The 14,554-nt window shown below is 37.7% G+C and overlaps 1 protein-coding gene across 22 annotated transcripts in view; it reads left to right on the forward strand.

The window, feature by feature from the left end:
* UNC79 (unc-79 homolog, NALCN channel complex subunit) overlaps positions 1-14,554 on the forward strand; it is a 266,834-nt gene that overhangs the window by 46,527 nt on the left and 205,753 nt on the right. For 14 of the 22 annotated variants that reach the window (XM_053889744.1, XM_053889739.1, XM_053889742.1 and 11 more), the window contains 3 exons: positions 1,433-1,450; positions 2,947-3,251; positions 6,576-6,746. The exons of 1 other annotated variant lie outside the window; for it this stretch is intronic. In XM_053889744.1, coding sequence (XP_053745719.1) covers positions 1,433-1,450; positions 2,947-3,251; positions 6,576-6,746 — 494 coding nt within the window. The remainder of the gene's footprint in view (positions 1-1,432; positions 1,451-2,946; positions 3,252-6,575; positions 6,747-14,554) is intronic. 7 more of the 22 variants (XM_019462133.2, XM_053889733.1, XM_053889737.1 and 4 more) reach the window with 3 other exon arrangements.

A 14,554-nucleotide genomic window follows, 5' to 3' on the forward strand; every position in this document is an offset into this window, starting at 1 on the left:
AGAAAACAGACCTTCCAATGACTGATTTGAAGTCCACAGAGTAGCTTTAGAGTATCGCATGATAAAGTAAATTTTATTTAGTGTATAGATTCAACTAAGATGTCAAAATTTATAAGCTTATAGAAAGTTTATTTGATGTATTATTTTTATGTGCTATAAATACCTCAGGGCAACTTTTCATCTTTCTCCATACCCACAGGGGTCTTCTTCTCTTGGTTCCTCTTGATGTTGGAAGTAAACATTTGATAAAGAGGATCTCAGGAGGGAAAAGGAAAGGTGAAAAGTTGGTTGCTGGGTCAAACTCTTCTGAGCAGGGCATTCTTAATGTTCTTTTTGGTTGGGTGTCTAGTCCTCTGGGAAAGAATTTTAGATGGGGTAGATGGTTTTATCATTCCCGAGTTAGACAGTTTGGTTGGGGAAATAAGTTTTTTTTTTTTTTTCTGAATAAACTTCACAAAACATCATAAAATCACAATGCATTGTACATTGATTCATGAGCCCTTCTTAAGTTTTACCACAAATGAAAACATTTCCTTACATTGAAACATGAATGGTAATTTAAAACTGGTTTCATGGATAATTCATTTCAGCCATTTTTTTCCTCAACCTCACCTACTTATTAAATCTAGAGGCAGTGAGAGAGAAGTTTTACTGTTTCAATGCTGACATTCTCCCTCCCTGCATGTATGAACTTGTTGCTGCTATCATTTGGGAACCCCACATATACAGGAAGGGAAAAATATCAAAATGGAGTCTCCAAAGTTGATTTGACTAGTGTCTTAAATTATATCCAACTTTGGAACAATACTGAAGTATACTCGAAAAAAATAATGTGCTATATTTCCCCCACCAAGGAAAAGTTGATGACAGAACGGTACTTAATTTAAAGGATAGCATTAATATATGATATGTAGCTAATTTTATTCTCTAAGGCAAAATGTTGTTTTTCTATACCACTTCTAGAAGATCCACATCTTGTAATTTTGAAAAGATGTAGGTAGTAGGGTTAACTTAGGACTGAAATTTGGGAAATAGTATTTCTAACTTATATCCATTATGATTCTAAAGGAATTTTCAGTGGGATAGAACCCTCCAGGATTCAAATAGATTTTTGGTGACTGGGCTTATCAAGAACATAACATTTAAAGGTGGTACATTTAGGAATAATCAAGTTATATGAGGAAACTATAAAGTCTGATGGAAAATCTGATGGTACTGGAATGTTGATATTATCCCATTGTAAAGTATAAAGTATATGTATCTTACTTTAAGATAAATACATCACACACAAAAAAGGTTAATTTAATCCCTTTAAAAGTAAAAAAAAAACAACACTAAATCTTAAGTTATTTCTTGCTAAGAAGTATTACATAACTATTCTGAAATTATCTTTATTATTATTAATTGTTTTTCCCTGGACATTGGGTAACAGAAGACAAAGGAAATCGAGGTAAATTAGGCACATGGAAAATAAAAAGCATGTAGTCATTTTTCTTACATTGTAACATATTTTGCACTAAGAGTAAATAAAAATAAATGTCAATTTGAAATAGCAAGCATGCTCGACACTAACCAATTCTTCACACCACTGTAAAATTGTAAATGTAATATCATTAACTAAGAACTTAGTAATGTTTGATGCACATAGAGTAAGTGTAAAACAAGGTTATTTTTATGTAATGAAACATTTATAAATTGTTATCTATTTTGATTCACATATAAGTGTACTATATAAAAGCACTTTGTAAGCGCAGCAGAGATTATCATTATAATGTATAACTATTGTCTTTGATGATAAATAGTAAACCTAATTTTAAAAACTTAAAACATCTGGCCAAGCAGTTATTTCTTCTATTTTTAAATTAACAAGTTTTCTGCTTTATCGCTTTTACTAAAAGGCTTTTATTTAAAAATGAAGGCTAAAAGAAAGCTAGTTTATTTCTAGAGTTTATTTTTATTCCCATTAAACTTTTTTTTTTAACTTTCTAAATGATCTTTCCTTTAGTTTTTAGTGAGTTTTGTTGAATAATAACGTAAGTAGCAGCAGTAATATATAAGATACTATTGTATGATGTGCAGCTATATGGCAGATACTGCTTGCCTAGTCTTTAGAATTTTGAAGGTAACTATTTAATAAACCAATGTTTGTATTCATAAAATAAAATGTTTCCTCCCCAACATGCAAAATTAAAAAAAACACACATAAATAACCATTATCATTAGTTCACAAACATATGCTACGGACCATCTACTATATATTATTTTATAGCTTTTCCAATGTAGTTTAGCTAACATTTTAGAAATATGTATTATTTCTAAATTCATATGCCTGTTTAAACTTCATTATCTCAAATGATACTGATAGAATGTCATGAAACAGTATCATAATATACATATAGACATTATTTTGATGCAATAAACATGTGATTTTTAAGACTTTCTTAATAAACACACATGTTTATTCTTTGCTAAAACATGTTTCTGCAAGTGCCATACCTATATTTTGCAGGTTTTTGTTTACCCGATTAAGACAGTCTAGCTGAAAACTTCTTTTGCCTTGAAAGCTTGTTTTAATTAGTATAAAAGCCCTAATTCATTAGATGAAACCATTGTTTTTCCTTCGAGGAAACCTCTCCTTCACCAAACCGATAAACTGTAAAACATGGGTTTGGCACTGAAACATGCATTTTTATATTTTTGCTCCTTACTAACCAGATAACACATGAGATGCAATGCAATTTCCACGAAAGAAACCGTGCGTTATTGGTATTTCTGAGCACGAAGCTATGTGACCCCTGCTCGATGTGTAGACACTGCTGGTGTGGCAATTGCATCTTATGTGGGATATATCTGGAGTTTTATTATTTGTTTTAGAGTGTCATTTCAATGTAATGTGCTGTTCTTTGTGTCTTTGTTGTCTCTTTTTTTTCCTTGTCCCCCCAACAGCATTTTGTCCCGCACAGGGAAGAAGGAAAACCAAGATGCCTCCAATTTGACAGTGCCCATGACCATGTGTCTTTTTCCTGTGCCATTCCCACTCACCCCATCTCTAAGACCGCAGGTCAGTTCCATCAACCCTACTGTTACTCGCTCCCTCCTTTACAGCGTCCTGCGAGATGCTCCCTCTGAACGCGGCCTGCAAAGTCGTGATGCTCACTTGTCAGACTACCCTTCTTTGGACTATCAAGGCCTCTACGTGACTTTGGTGACTCTTCTGGATCTAGTTCCTTTACTCCAGCACGGCCAACACGGTGAGCATTTAATCAAAATCTTTGAGAATGTATGTGTATGTTTATGGATGCTGGAGACCGTTGTTACTGTAATAAATTGCTTAAAAGGTCTTTGTGTGGCTAAAGCCTTCTTATATGGAAACTTAATTATGGCTTTTCCCATCCTGTCATTTTTCGCTCATTTATGACCAGAGGGATGTTACCCAGGTCGGCCTACATTTGGAGGGGAATGGGCTGGAAGGACGAGTAGAGCTGTAGTGGGAATTTACCTGCTTATCATGGAGGTGCTTGTTGGAATTATGATTTGTGGGCTAAGATTTAGAAACCTGCCCCCCATAAAATGTAAGAGATGGAGCCTGAAGGGCACGTCAAATCCACTGACTAATCCTGTGATTTTTCGCGGCAAATCACAGAATCTCCCTGGGACTTACTTTTCCTGTCTTTTAAATCCGGGAGGTTCGATAAGAATAAATCTCTAAGAACTCTTCCAAATTTAACCAGTGATCACTAGTTATTATTACAAAGTGTTGGCGGTCGGTATGATATATGGTGCTGCTATAAGCTGTATGTGGCATATACTACACACTATTAGGGGTGCTTCGGGACAGTGACCTAAGAGCATGCTTCTTTGCCTAACGCTTTCCCTTTCCACAGTGTGTTTTAGCCAATGTCATTATCTCACTTGCTTACCATTTTCTAACCCATAAAAAGGAGTACAATATCTCTTGTTTAACTATTCAGTATTATATTTGTGAGAATCAAATGGAAAACCATGGAGTAAGAAAAGGGATTTTTCCAGAGAATGAATGTTTAAAACATGGGTTAAAACAGCATTTTAACTTGAAAACACTGATAATTTGGTCTCTGGAAGTACGATACCCAAAGTTTCACTGCATAGAGAAACTGGAATTTGGGAAATGAGTGAGTTGTGGGAGTTATTTCGCCCTTTACTTGCAGCTAACTCTCCTAAGAGAATGTTTAATGGTTTATCAAGATGTGTTCCTAATTAAAAAATTTAAAAAAACCTACTTTCTTAAAAATGATGAAATAATGATTGTTGAATTTGTTTTTTTTTCTTATATTTACAGTTCTGTATTATAGTGAATATAAAAAAATGTAGAAATTTGTAAATTTGCTTGTTGTGTAACTTTGTAGCTGTTTTGAGCCCAGTCACTTTTACTGTGATCCCTGTACCCACTCAGAATTTCAAAGAGATGACTCTCTGAACATAAGACTGCCAGAGCTTACTGTGGTGGTGGTCTCATCAGTACTTTTCCTTTGTGACAACCTGTCCTGAGGTCACTGTAGACCTGCCTGGTCCTGGGCTGGGCCACTGTGTTAGAGCCCCTTTATTAAGATAAAAAGCATTCAGTTTGATAACTCACAATCCATTTAACTGCAATTTAACTGTGTTAAATTACAACAATTTCAGGGGGAATGATTTATATATTTGCTTTTTACCTACAACTATGTTGCGACTTTACTCTTCACTGTTATCTGTAGACTGTGTTCTCTGTTCTTAGAAGAGAGGAAAAAACTAGACTCTCCCTTAGAGGTAAAAAAAGGAGTTCAGCAGTGTTTCCTAACAACACTGGAATCACTGAGGGAGTTTGAATATGGAATTCTGGGTCCCACACTGGGATTTAGGAATAAGAATCGCTGAGGGGTGTGTCCTGGGGATCCAAATTTTTACTGAGCCCTCTGGGTGACTCTTTTGTGTACTGAGCGTGTGAACTACCGTTCCAGGGCTCGAGGCGGTGTCTCCACAGGGGGAAGGGCTGTGCACTGGTGAGAGCTGCATTCTTGACACAGTTCAGCTCCCAGCTGTCAGGCGATCTTGGGCCCTCACTTTCCTTCTCCGGGCCTCAGTTTCCTCACTTGAAAGATATTCCAGATTGGCTCTCAGGCCCCTTTCAGCACTAATGTTCTGTAACTACGTTACAATGCAGCTAAGGTGTCCTTCATGCACAGCCTCATTTAATTCTTAGTAAAACAACCTATGAATTTTACGTCTTATCAGCTTGAGGCCAAGGTTGACTGACCCTCACTCACCAGCGTGCGGGTGGCCTCATCCTCTCTGTTGTCAGTTGATGTGCTTGTTGAGATGGCAGGTTAATTCCATGATAGTTGGAAATAACATTAGGCATCAAAATTGCACTAAGAAGGTAAATCTGCTGCGAGACAAACAAACCCAATAATTTTCTTTTATAGTGGACAGGAAAGTGATCCACATCTTCCTTGTCAGGTCCTGACTGATGACACACAAATTGGGAGATCCAGAAGTATCAAAAGATATATTCAGTAGAGGTGTCTGAGTGGCTCAGTCAGTTAAACACCCAACTCTTGGTCTCAGCTCAGGTCTTGATCTCAGGGGTGTGAGTTCAAGCCCTGTGTTGGGCTCTACGCTGGGCATGAAGCCCACTTAAAAACAGAAAGATATATTCAGTATATTGGGATTCGGTGTACATGCATTCTAAAGCTAAATAGTTATGGTTTTTTTGAATGTCCTTTATTTTTGCTCCTTGTGCAGGTAATAATAGTAACACTATTAATATATTTAACAATGGCCATACTTGTGGAGCACACATTATGTGCTGTGTTAAGCACTCTATATTAATCTCATTTAAGCCTCTTAACAGTCCTTCTAGAAGTGAGGTAGGTACTCTTCCTCTCCCCACTTAAAGATGTTGATAGGAAGATTACCACTAGGTAGTACATCCTTCTGTGATGATTGATAACTGAATGCACAGGGCCACACAACATCAATTTACAGCTTCCTTTCTTTGGCACCTGCGGAATATGCTGCTGTACTGGAAGATGCATGTTCCCTCATTGCTCAACACTCCAGATGTAGGAAGACTGTGCTTTTTGGTTGATGGGGCAGGGATAGCCTGGCTTTATTTCCGGTCCTGCCCTTGACTTTGCTAAAACTTCCGTTGGGTAAATAATGTAACATCTTTGTGCCACAGTTACTTTGTGTAAAATGTAATGATGGTAAGAATGCTAGACAACATTTTAGGATTCATGATCACGTGGAAAGTGCTTTTAGTTTCTAAAATCAAGGAATAATAGGAATACCCAGTGTTACTGAAGATTGATAGAGGGTTGAGGAAAAGCTCATGAAATCGATATTTATATTTCTTAATGCAGTTATTCACCAGTCATTTATTGAACAAATATACTGTCTATGCACTCTACTGAGCATTATGTTTCAGAGCTCTTAATAAGAAGGGAGCAAAGCTGTTTTCAATTTAAGCCAGTTCATAAGAACTAAAAATATAGAATTAGCATATTTTGTTAAATGGCAAAATATTCAGTGACTGATTACTCACTTTTGTTTTGTAGATCTTGGACAGTCGATATTTTATACAACTACATGTTTGCTACCCTTTCTCAATGATGATATTCTGAGTACTTTGCCCTACACGATGATATCAACGTTAGCTACCTTTCCTCCATTTCTGCACAAGGATATTATTGAATATCTTAGCACATCTTTTCTACCAATGGCTATATGTAAGTTCAATCTTACCTAATACTAGATTCTTTTAACATATTGTATGAATGGAATTTGCTTGCACTGTTTTAGGCTATAGATTTTCAAGATTATAATGAAATCACTTGCTATATACATGTGCTGTGATTTAAATTGTCATTTCAGCATGATGATTATGGAGAGAATCAAAGAAATGAATGATGATTATACCTTAGAATTGTTTTACTTGCATAATTTGATCTTATAGAGTAGGAAGAAAACATCAAGGCATAGTCTATTACTGACATAGAAACTATGGTATTTTGTGTAACTTAAGAAAAAAGTATGGAGAGAGTGCTGCCTCAGGTATAGAAATTCTTATCTTTTGCACCTGAAGGCAGAAGATTGTGATGGGAAGAGCAATAGACAGTGTCAGGACATATAGATCCTAGTTTCAGCTTCACTTGTAAATGTGCTGTGTGGTGTTAGGCATCTCACATTGTTGATACCTCATCTCCAGAATGATGCTAGCATTAACTTCCCATCACAGGGATGTTGTGATGATAAAGTGAATCAATACGTATGAAAACACTTTGAAAAAAGGCTTGCAACTCATGTGCAAGTTTGTTATAAATGTGGAGCTGATTTGAATTCTGTTTCACTATGCTCACTGGAGCATAATAGCCTCCAGTTCCATCCACGTAGTTGCAAATGGCAAGATTTCCTTCTTTTTGATTGCCGAGTAATACTCCATTGTATAGATATACCACATCTTCTTTATCCATTCATCCATCGATGGACATTTGGGCTCTTTCCATACTTTGGCTATTGTCGATAGTGCTGCTATAAACATGGGGGTGCATGTGTCCCTTCGAAACAGCACACCTGTATCCCTTGGATAAATGCCTAGTAGTGCAATTGCTGGGTCGTAAGGTAGTTCTATTTTTAGTTTTTTGAGGAACCTCCATGCTGTTTTCCAGAGTGGCTGCACCAGCTTGCATTCCCACCAACAATGCAAAAGAGACCCTCCTTCTCTGCATCCTCACCAACATCTGTTGTTGCCCGAGTTGTTAATGTTAGCCATTCTGACAGGTGTAAGGTGGTATCTCATGGTGGTTTTGATTTGTATTTCCCTGATGATGAGTGATGTTGAGCATTTTTTCATGTGTCGGTTGGCCATCTGGATGTCTTCTTTGGAGAAGTGTTGCAGATTAATTCTAATAGGCTTTCCACACATGAGAGCAGAGAGAAAAAGCCAAATTGGGTTGGTTTTTATGATCAGAATCCTTCTAAAGTATTTTGTAAAGAAATGGATTACAGGGGGTGCCTGGGTGGCTCAGTCGATTGAATGTCTTACTATTGATTTTGGCTCAGGTCATGATCCCAGGGTCGTGGGATCGAGCCCTGCTTTGGGCTCTGGGCTGAGAGTGGCGCCTACTTAAGATAATCTCTCTCTCTCTCTCTCTCTCCCTCTGCCCCTCTCCCCTGCTCTTGCGTGCTCTCTCTCTCTCTCTCTTAAAAAAAAAAAAGAATTAGATTATGAATCAATCTATACTTCAGCGGATAACCTGAAAAGATTGTGGATTTAGGAGCCAAACAGATGTAGATTTAAATCACAGCTCTTCTGCCAAACTAGTTGTGTGGCCCTAGGCAAGTTACCTAACCTTTCTGTTTCTTACCTATGTAAGAAGAATAATCATAATAGTTGCCTGGGTGGTTGTGATAACAGAGATGATTCACCTGGAAATTGGTAAGGTGCTGGCTGGCTCAATGCCAGGTGTTCACTAAGTGTTAGTTTACTGCTCTCCTTCCCTAAACTTTTGTGCCATTAAAATACCTTTATTGGTCACATTCGATTCCTAGTGACCATTTTTCACCATTTTTAATTTTATGTGCTTATCATCTTATTAAAGTTGTTGCTATGTAACAATAGTGGCAAACATAGGTACCTTTAAGCTACATTACTTATTTTATAGTTAAGCTTAATTTTAGCTAGGGAATTATAGTTTCATGTCTTTTTCTTTTAAATTTTTTTTTTAATGTTTATTTATTTTTGAGACAGAGAGAGACAGAGCATGAACAGGGGAGGGGCAGAGAGAGAGGGAGACACAGAATCCGAAACAGGCTCCAGGCTCTGAGCTGTCAGCACAGAGCCCGACGCGAGGCTCGAACTCACAGACCGTGAGATCATGACCTGAGCCGAAGTCGGGCGCTTAACTGACAAAGCCACCCAGGCGCCCCTGTAGTTTCATGTCTTTTAAGCAAAGAGTCTGTCTTCTGCCTAAATTTTATGGTGATTCAGAAACATTAGCAGACCGATGGTATGGTTCAAGCAATAGATTATTGATCATTCTCTCTCTCTTTTTTTTGTTCTCTGTAACCTGACAAACGCTTGCTTCTCAATACAGTCTTAGAATTGTATACTTATGTTAACTGTGAAATTTAGGCATAGGAATTCTTATTTATTATTATTATTTTTAAAGAATTACAGGTGAGGAGGAGCATCTTTGTAATAATTAATCTAAATTCACTCTACCCTCCTTCTTAGGAATAAGTTAATAATTTAGGGAGAGGCATTGAATATATCAGGCCTCTGAAGTTATGCTTCACTCTGATCAAGCATTGTGATGACTGGCAATTTGTTTCTTCATCCCTGGTTATTAATTTCTACTTAATTAGAAGCACAGACCCCAAAACATGTCTTAAAGTCACATTAGAATCCTTATTTCTTTAAATGTGTGAGCCTTGGCAACTGAGGGGAACAAAATATTAAGTTGAGTCTACAAAATGTGTATGAATTTTAATACTTATTGGTAGATTAACTTGGTGTTCATTTAAATTGTGAACAAGCTGTTTATGTCTCTGGGGCTCCATTGTGTTTTCAGCTGTAAAGGGGAGTTTTGGAAAACATGTTCCATCTCTAAGGTTATTTCTGGCTTACTAATTCTAGGTTAAATAACATCAATCTTATTTTATGTAAGAGGCACATGTCTTCCTGTAACCCAGTTGTTGATCTAGTTCATTTATCTCTATTGCTCTGGTTTTAGTTTCTTACTTGTGACTTCCATTTATTGTTACCATCCCTGTGGGTTGAGGAGCCTTTAAATCTTTGAAAATAAATGGTAGTAATACCCTTTTTCAAAAAAAGTTTATTTTTTGAGAGAGAGAGAACACATGCACGAGTGGGGGAGGGGCAGAGAGAAAGGAGATAGAGAATCCTCAGCAGGCTCCTGTTGTCAGTGCAGAGCCTGATGTGGGGCTGGAACTCAAGAACCACAAAATCATGACCTGAGCTGAAGTCAAGAGTCGGTTGCTTAACCGACTGAGCCACCCAAGCACCCCAGTAGTAATACCCTTTAAAACCACATTCTATTAAATGATTGAGGGTTTTTTTTTTTTTAATGTTTTATTTATTTTTGAGACAGAGAGAGACAGAGCATGAGCAGGGGAGGGGCAGAGAGAGAGGGAGACACAGAATCCGAAGCAGGCTTCAGGCTCTGAGCTGTCAGCGCAGAGTCCTATGCGGGGCTGGAACTCATGAACCGCGAGATCATGACCTGAGCCAAAGTCAAACGCTTAACCGACTGAGCCACGCAGGCGCCCCGTTGAGATGTTTTTTTTGTATTTGTTTCTTTGTAAAGACACAGACCCAAAGAACGAGGGAATCGGGTTCCAGATTAATCACGTGTAAAGGAATTGATGTGAGAATATGTGTCTGTTGCTTGCATCCATGTCGTTTCTGTCTTTGGAAATTGTTTCGATGTGTAGAAATTGTGACCGAAATGAGAGAGGAGCATTTAACTTCTTCCAGAATGTTTTCATTTCAGGACGGAGATGTTAGGGGATTAAGGAGGCTGCATTTTCTGAGTATTTGATAAAATCTTCAAGACAAGACAGATTTTATGCCTTTGGTGTGGTGTTCGCAAGGTCAAGATGTAAAATGTGGACAGTTTTTCAGGTGTTAAATGTTAGTGTCGTTAAGAACATAGACTATGAAGCGCCAAGCTCTGAAGTGGATCTAATGAAGTATTACGGTTCTTTCCATGTAAGGGCCGTGCGTGTTTGTCAGTTATGCCCTCCCATCATTTTTGTCAATAAATCTAGTACTGTGGCTTTATTTTAAATCACTCCTTTTGATATGCTGCAGAGAAAACTGCAATTTATTATAAAAATTTCATCTGACATAATCTTTTCTTTTTAACTCCTTCCACAAATAAGATATACTTCTTTTTATTCCAAATGTGTGCAATAGGCTCTGTTTTTTGTTTTTAAAAATATTAAAGGAGTACTAAGAATTGAAAAAGTCATTAGCATTTCACCATGGAAACCTCTTTTTTTGCAATAAAGGGTCTGTGATTTGTGGACCAACTTGAAATATGGATGTTGGGAAGATGATATGGATATTGGCAAAGAAGAGAAAAGCGGATCCCAAATGAACATTAATTGATATAGGCTGTGTTATTTCAAAGATGATAATAAGACTGAGCGATGATATCGGTGAAAGACCCTTCTAGTGTATCTTGGTAGCCTAGACTTAAATTTCCTCAAAAAATCACTTACCCTTAGGAAAAATAAAGGTTCATTTAGATCTTTGCACTTAAAAGCAATTGTGTGGGTTAATTGAGTATCTGGTTCCAGGCCATTAGCCCTGGATCATTTGTCTTCTACTACTATTACAGAGGATGCCTGTGATGCTTCTATGATCCTCCAAAAACCAATAAATATATATATTTAAAAAAAGACAGTCAGAACCCAACACCACATATTGATGACATTTAAATATTCTTCTAGATATAAAATTTGTTTTATTAACTAATGATTGTTTTTATAAAATAGGTCTTACTATTTTGTAAGAGCTTTATTGTTCAATTTGTGGAAATATGTTGGAATAGAAATCCAGAAGAGCTGAATTGTGTAGTCTTTCGCCGATTGGCAAATCTCTTAACCTCATCAAACTTTAGTTTCCTTAGCTGTAAAATTGTGAATTATCATGATCTCCCCTGCCCGTGCCCATGTTTGTTGTGAAGACCAGAAGATAACATACAGCAATGGCCTTTGAATATTGTGTCATGTTAAACAAATGTATAACAGACCAAATCCACAGTCATGTGACAGACATGTCAAATCCCATTGCAACTAATTCCAATATACTGTACCAATTCACATGTTGTCCTAAAGTTTTATTATTTTAAACATAGCTTGGGGAAAGGGGCCAGCGTCTGGGGCTTGGGATTTTTCCCCCGCTAGAGTTTGTTGTATAGTAACAATAATGACCAGAATAGGTTTTGATCGCATAGAATCTGACAAAACACCTCTGCATTTTTTTTTTTTTAAGATTTTATTTTTCTAAAGTAATCTCTACATCCATCATGGGGCTTGAACTTACAGCTCTGAGGTCAAGAGTTGCATGCTCTACTGACTGAGCCAGTCAGGCACTTCACCTCTGCATTGTTGATGGGCACTCTTGTCTCTATGATTTTCATTGATATAGCAGTCTACAAATATTGTAATGCTGCATGGACTTTTGGGTCATGATGTCGCAGTCTTCCCATTATGTTGAATTGATAGGCCCTTCTGAAGGTAAGCATAGGTATCTTATGCTCAAACCCTATCTCATGGAATACAAATACCTGTGATTACACAGAGATGCTTGTTAATTCAGGCAGTGCAGTCTGCCCAAGCACAGGAAATGGTTCTGTCGGATGGCACCAGAATGTGTTTCTTCTTCCCAGATGACTCTCCTACCTTTACCCCTTAAAAAATAATAAGGCTAGTGGGGTTTATTTAAATATATTCCAATTCAGACCGCTTCTTATCACCATCTCTCACCTGGACCAGTCCAGTAGTTTCTGAACCAGTCTCCCTGCTTCTACTCCTGGCAATCCTACAGTTGTTCTCTACCAAACAGCCAGAGCCATCCTCCAAACATGTAAATCAGACCATGTCACTTCCTTCATCACTTTCCATTACTCTGACAAATCAAATTCAATGTCCTTCCCTAGCCCACACGGCCCTCTGTGATCTGGCCACTGCTGACCTTACTGTTTTATTACTGTCTCTTCTATGTTCACTCCATGCTATCCACATTGGCCATTCTGCGGTTTCATAAAGGCACTAAGCTTTCCTGTGTCTCAGTAGCCCTTCTCCCAGATGGTCTTATGATTCTTCCTCACTCTCTTTAGGTCTCAGCTCAAGTGTCTCATCTTTCAACATGCCTTTCCTTACCCTCAAGCTAAATCAGGACGCTCCATCACTTTCTACCTATTCCCTTGCCCTGCTTTACATTTCTTCACAGGTACTTGTTTGCCTTTTCCTCTAGAACAGCTCTGTCTATAGAACTTTCTGCAATGATGGAAATGTTTAAAAAACCTCCATGCTGTCTAGTACACTAGCCACATATGGTAACTGAGTGCTTTAAATGTATCTAGTGAGACTGAAGAACTGAATTTTTAATTTAATTGAAGTTTAATTAATTTAAATAGCCACATGTGGCTAGTGGCTACCATATTGGATGGCAGAACTTGACCATTTAAGCTCCATAAGGACAAAGGCTTACCTGTCTTGTTTACAACTGTGTCTCCAGGGGAAGAACAATGCCTGGGACATGGGAGCTATGGGAAGAATACTCTTTGAATTTTTAAATGAATTTTGAGTGAATAAGTCACTAGAACATTAGCTGTGATGTTAAGTGACTTGGGCTATCGTCCTAATAATTAAGTTGGTGATCCCATGCAAATAATCTGATTTCTGTTTATAAAATGGCCTTCCCTATATACTTCATTGTTTTTTGGGTGAGAATCATGTAAGAAAGCTGTATGGGATAGTACATTAGGAACTATAAGATGCAGGAAGAGATTAAGCTCCTATGAGTTATGGCTCATAGAGGAAAGGTTAGAAATGGTTGTTCTGGTGGTGCTGGAGGATCAGGAAATAGGTCTTAAAACTTTTAATTGTATTTCCTGAGCACAATATTACATATAAAATTTTCTTATTTGGATTAATTCTCTTCTTCCTTCCACTGTATGTAGCTTTGGCTTTATACACCCGCACGGGGACAAGCTACACATCTGTTTACATCATGCCTTTTTACCAAGATTCAATAAATGATGTGTGCCTGTGCATGTTTATTAATTAGAATTGTGGTAATTTTATTCAGTCTGTCAGAAGGCTATGCAATTGCAAAGCCCTGTCTGTTTATAGAGGTCCTGGAGCCAATTTCCTAGGGCTTGAACCAGGGGAACACTTTTGGCTTTGTGGTTGACCATACTTGACGGAGAGCACGGTTCTGTAGGGGTAAAAGGGACATGCAAAGGTCACAGAGCCATTTGGGCTAGTCTCCAAATAGACTTCACCTAAATCATCAAGACATTTTGGGCATCTCTCCCAGTTTTAAAGGCCTCCAGGCACAGGGATTCTCAGACTCCCTTAATAGTCATTTTATTTTTTTTTTTAGAAACATTTATTATTAAAAAGTTTCAGATGAATTTAAACAAAGGTGAAAACACTTGTCCCAGGAGGACCATATATAGATGTGTATACATATATAGATATAGATACAGATATAGATAATTATTTAAACGTATGTAATTATTTTTCTTCGAGTGTGTCAGAGACTAGATTTTCCTGCCACCGCCCTGAACAAAGGGCACCGGGGCATGCACTTCTTGCTCCCACATCTAGACACCTTACTGAGTGCTTCCTTTCTTATTTCCTGTCCCTCTAGTAATGCTTCTCCCACAAGGCTCAAGGGCCCCCTTGATCAGAGTCACATGATGTGCTTATTAAACTTGTACCTTTTCTGCTTCCAAACTGATGGAGTTAAACTCTAGATACGGGCCCCAAAGCTGAA

The sequence above is a fragment of the Panthera pardus genome, unplaced genomic scaffold (genome assembly GCF_024362965.1).
Source record: "Panthera pardus isolate Hobbes unplaced genomic scaffold, ASM2436296v1 HiC_scaffold_24, whole genome shotgun sequence".
In the NCBI taxonomy this organism is placed as follows: Eukaryota; Metazoa; Chordata; class Mammalia; order Carnivora; family Felidae; genus Panthera; species Panthera pardus.